Source organism: Cyprinodon variegatus, unplaced genomic scaffold (assembly GCF_000732505.1).
Source record: "Cyprinodon variegatus isolate N-32 unplaced genomic scaffold, C_variegatus-1.0 Scaffold1691, whole genome shotgun sequence".
Classification (NCBI taxonomy): domain Eukaryota; kingdom Metazoa; phylum Chordata; class Actinopteri; order Cyprinodontiformes; family Cyprinodontidae; genus Cyprinodon; species Cyprinodon variegatus.
This window is the reverse complement of record NW_015152144.1, coordinates 1-4039: the sequence shown is the minus strand read 5'-3', so window position 1 is coordinate 4039 and position 4039 is coordinate 1. Positions and strand designations below refer to the sequence as shown.

Here is a 4039-nt window from a genome sequence, read left to right as displayed (position 1 = left end):
GGGGTCGGTATCGGTTCTGGGTCGGTCCCGGTTCTGGGTCGGTCCCGGTCTTGGTCCGGTCCAGAGTTGATGGGTTCTGATGATGCTGTTGATAATCCTTTGTTCTTTCTGGGATTCCTGAGATAATCTGAGATCAATAATCTGGAACCTTTTAGTCTGAGCCTTAAATTAAGCCCAGTCTTTATTCTCCATGAGGAGGAATAAATCCAGCAGGAAGGAGCAGGAGGTGCTGGGAGGAGCTCACCTGCTTCTCCCAGGCTGTAGGGAGGAGGAGGCGGAGCTCCATCAGGCTGCTGTTGATCCGATCTCGCCGCCTCTTCTCGATAATCTGGAACCGACAGGAAGAAGCTTCAGACCCTCAGACCCCCCCTGCTCTGAGCTCATAGGCTCCACCTACCCCTCTGCGTCTCCTCCTCGCCGTCGCCTGAGGGCTCGTCGTTGGAGATCCACATCTGATGGGCGACGCCTCGGAGTGTCTGAGGAGACGGGGAGGAAGAAAACATTAGGTGGTCCATCTGTACGGTGGCCATTTTAGGACATATTCAGGTCCCAGCCTGTGGTTCTGCTTCAGGCCTCAGAAATATCAGCAATATTAGTTCCACCATCAGCAGCACAGAGCAACCAAATGAACCCTCTGCATCTAACTCCTCCCCCTGGGGAGCAATGGGCGGCCATTGTGCGGCTCCCGGGGAGCAGGGTGGGGTTAAAGGTCTTGCTCAGGGACCCAGAGTGGCAGGCTGTGGGAATGGGTTTCGAACTCACCAAGGCCATCACTCTCCAACGTTTTCTTTCAGTTTCACTTTGATCCAAGTTTTTCTTTGTTTTATTGGTTTATTTCCTATTTTCGGCGCTGGTTTCTCGTCTTTTTCTGGTTCCAACGTGAATTTTCCCATAAAGTTTTCTCTTTTTTTTGGTTCCATTTATTTATGGATTTTTTGCCTCAGTTATTAAATCATATCTTCATCTCTCCTCTGCCTCCTCAACCAAACCCTGACACCCGTATGGAGAGAATTCTGCTCCACTATTGTTGCAGGAAAGTATAAGTAACATTTTATAAATGGAAATTTGAAAAAAATTCAACTCAGAAATGAAACTTTAAACAACAAGAGAAAAAATTCTAAAGGTAACTGAACTTTTTTTAAATTCACATTTATTTTAATTTATTTTTCAGATTTTATTTTTTAAACTTTGTTTTCCAGATTTTATATTTTCATTTTTACCTATTTCTGTTTAAATAGCTTTTATCAAATCAATTATTTATACGAATGTGGGCGGGGCTTATGGCAGCAATGATGGGCGGGGCTAAAAGTCTTCTGGACATCCTGTCAGGAACTGAACCAATGCGTTATGTTTGTGTCCGGCAACTTTTTGGTGGAAAATACAGAATAAAAGAGAAATAAACTTTCAGAGTTCTGTTTTATCTATTAAAAATAAACTCTGATATCAAAGTTATTTTTTATTTTAGTCTTATTTCTATAACATCCATAAATTTTGCATTTATCAAACAAACAGCCTCCATCTGTTCATCCTGTTCAGCCGACGATGAAGAAATATTCTGAATAAATTTACCACAGATTCATTGATTGAGTTTATTTATTTTTTTATATATTTTTTTTAAATACAAAATATGTGAAAATTTCTTTTGAAAAAAGAAAGACTAAAGAAAATATAAAAAATATCAAAAATAAAAATGATTTGAAAAAACTAAATCTGAAAAAAAAAATACTAAAAGTTACTCTAGAAATTAGTTTTTATTAATAAGGTTTTAAAATTTGCAGATTGCCTTTTTTGAATATATATTTATAAAACCAAGAATGGAACAAAATTCTCTCCATAAAAAAAAAAAATCAAGCAGATATTTGAGTTCATTAAAGCTTTTTTTCTCTATAAAATCATCTTTAAAGTTTATTGTGGGTCCCAGAGGAAGGAATGAATCCTCTTCCTCCAGCTGTTTCCAGCATGGCCGACCTTCCTGCTTTCACCTCAAAGAGAAAAATGTTTCTGTTTCTCTGTTAAAACCTAAAATCTGCTCTGCTGCTTATTTCACTGAAAAAAAACCCGCTGAGCTTTTTCCCTCCAGCCTGATGAGCTGAGAGCTGAGAATGTCCCTCAATGCTTTCCGTCCTCCAGCAGAATCAACCTCGTCTGCAATTTGAAGCGTTCCTATGGAGTCAGAAAGGGTCAAAATGTTTGTAAACTTATATCTTAGTTGAAACTGAAAGAATAAAAGTTGAAACAGAAAAATATAAGTTGACATTTAATGCCCAATTTTTTACCTTATAATCTGAGAAACAAAAAAGCAAAAAAATAAATAAATAACATATTTTAATCTAAATTCTTCCCCTCAGCTTGAAAAATACTCCTAAACTGAATCTAGATTCAATTCTTATTTTTTTAAGTTTCCTTCTTTATAAGGTAAAAACATAAGGTAAAAATTTGACATTAAATATCAACTTTTATTTTTTCAGTCTCAAATAAGATTTAGAAATTTACAAACATTTTGAGCGCTTTCTGACTCCATACATTTTACGTTCAACATGATCAGAGATACGAAAACCTTCAAAACTAGGAAACTTATTTATTTCGGTTCTAAATCCCTAAAATGCCCAAACTCTGAAGTTTAAATGTTGAGCAAACATCTAAAACTGAATAATTTACGCATAAATTAATTAAAAAGAATAATTTGATCTGAATGCTGGAGGATTAGGGCCATGCAGCATAGAGAGGAGTTTTTTCTTTCATTTTAACAATAAAATCCTAAAATTATGAGAATAAATTTATATTTTATAACAAATATTCCCAGAATCCCTTTCTTCCCTAAAATGAGGAATGTGGAGCATCATGTGAAGTTCTACTTCAGCATCAGTTTGACAAATCAGGAAATCTTTTAGCAGCAGCATCAAACTGGTTGCTGATTGGTGGAGCTGCTCTGACGTCATCTGCTGGGCGGAGCTCCAAGCTTTCTATCTGAAACAGGCTGATGTTTGATGACTTTATTCTCAAAATAAAATATAAAATATCTCTAACTTGGCCCTTATAATCCGTCATTTAATCTCTAATCCACAGAAAAAAAGAAAATTAAAATAAAAGTTTAGAGGAAGGATCAAAGCTGCTCCTTACAGTCAATCTGTTTACATTTTAAACTCATTTTTACTGATTAATTTCTAAATATTCCTGATAAAAACATTTTGAACCTTGATTTAGATGAAACCTTTAATGCATCAATAAATTAACGAACCTGCAGCGGAAATCTTTTTCATTTGACTAAATAATTAAATGCTTTTTTTGTTTGGTTAAATTAAAATCTATTTATATATATATTTGTTTTATTTTGAAAGTTTTAGATAAACTGATCTGAGCTGCTGGTTCTTCTCACCCCGGATGAAACCTTTCCAAACCCAAACTCCCCGCAGAGCTGCTGTCCTCACAGGGCCGCTTCATGGGGAGGCTGCTGGGGGGGGGAGCCCCTCAGCAGGAGGAGGAGGAGGAGGAGGTTCCACTTGCTGCTCCTTCAGCTGATCCAAGGTCTGCAGGAAGAAGGTTCTCCAGAAGCAGGAAATGATGGAAATCCAGGAATCTTCTCTCTGGGATCCACGGAGCCGCAGCAGGTGGCTGCATGTTCGGCTGCAGGCTGGATGATGGCCGCCCTGCCTCCTCCTCTTCCTCCTCCTCTTCCTCTTCCTCCTCCTCCTCCTCTTCCTCCTCATTCCCTGCTTTCCCACGGAGCCACGTGCACGCGCTGACTGTCAGCGGTCGCGGTTCTGGGTGGCCGCGCGCGCGTGCTAGAAGCGCGCGAGGGAATGAGGGTTGAAGGTGTGACCAGCAGGTTCTGCTCTGTCACTGCATCAGATGGAGGTTCAGGTTCTGCCTGCAGCTGATGCTCTGCTACTATATGGGGGGGGAATCGCTCCTCTTCCTCCTCTTCCTCTCTGCTTTTTAACAAACCAGAAAAGTTATGAACAGATTACATTTTTTTTTTCTAAAGAACAATCCATTCCATTTTGGTGAATCAGAAAAGGATCCAGGAATTATTTAAAGT

General features: G+C 38.9%; 1 protein-coding gene across 1 annotated transcript in view; it reads right to left on the bottom strand.

The window, feature by feature from the left end:
- The window catches only part of LOC107104327 (hairy/enhancer-of-split related with YRPW motif protein 2-like), a 6686-nt gene extending 3011 nt beyond the window's left edge, over positions 1 to 3675 (bottom strand). Inside the window, exons 1-3 of the mRNA XM_015404310.1 lie at positions 3377 to 3675; positions 398 to 476; positions 245 to 328 (exon numbers count right to left, since the gene is read on the bottom strand). Of these exons, the coding sequence (XP_015259796.1) occupies positions 245 to 328; positions 398 to 476; positions 3377 to 3441 (228 nt within the window). The 5' untranslated portion in view covers positions 3442 to 3675. The remainder of the gene's footprint in view (positions 1 to 244; positions 329 to 397; positions 477 to 3376) is intronic.
- Between the last annotated feature and the right edge of the window lie 364 nt (positions 3676 to 4039).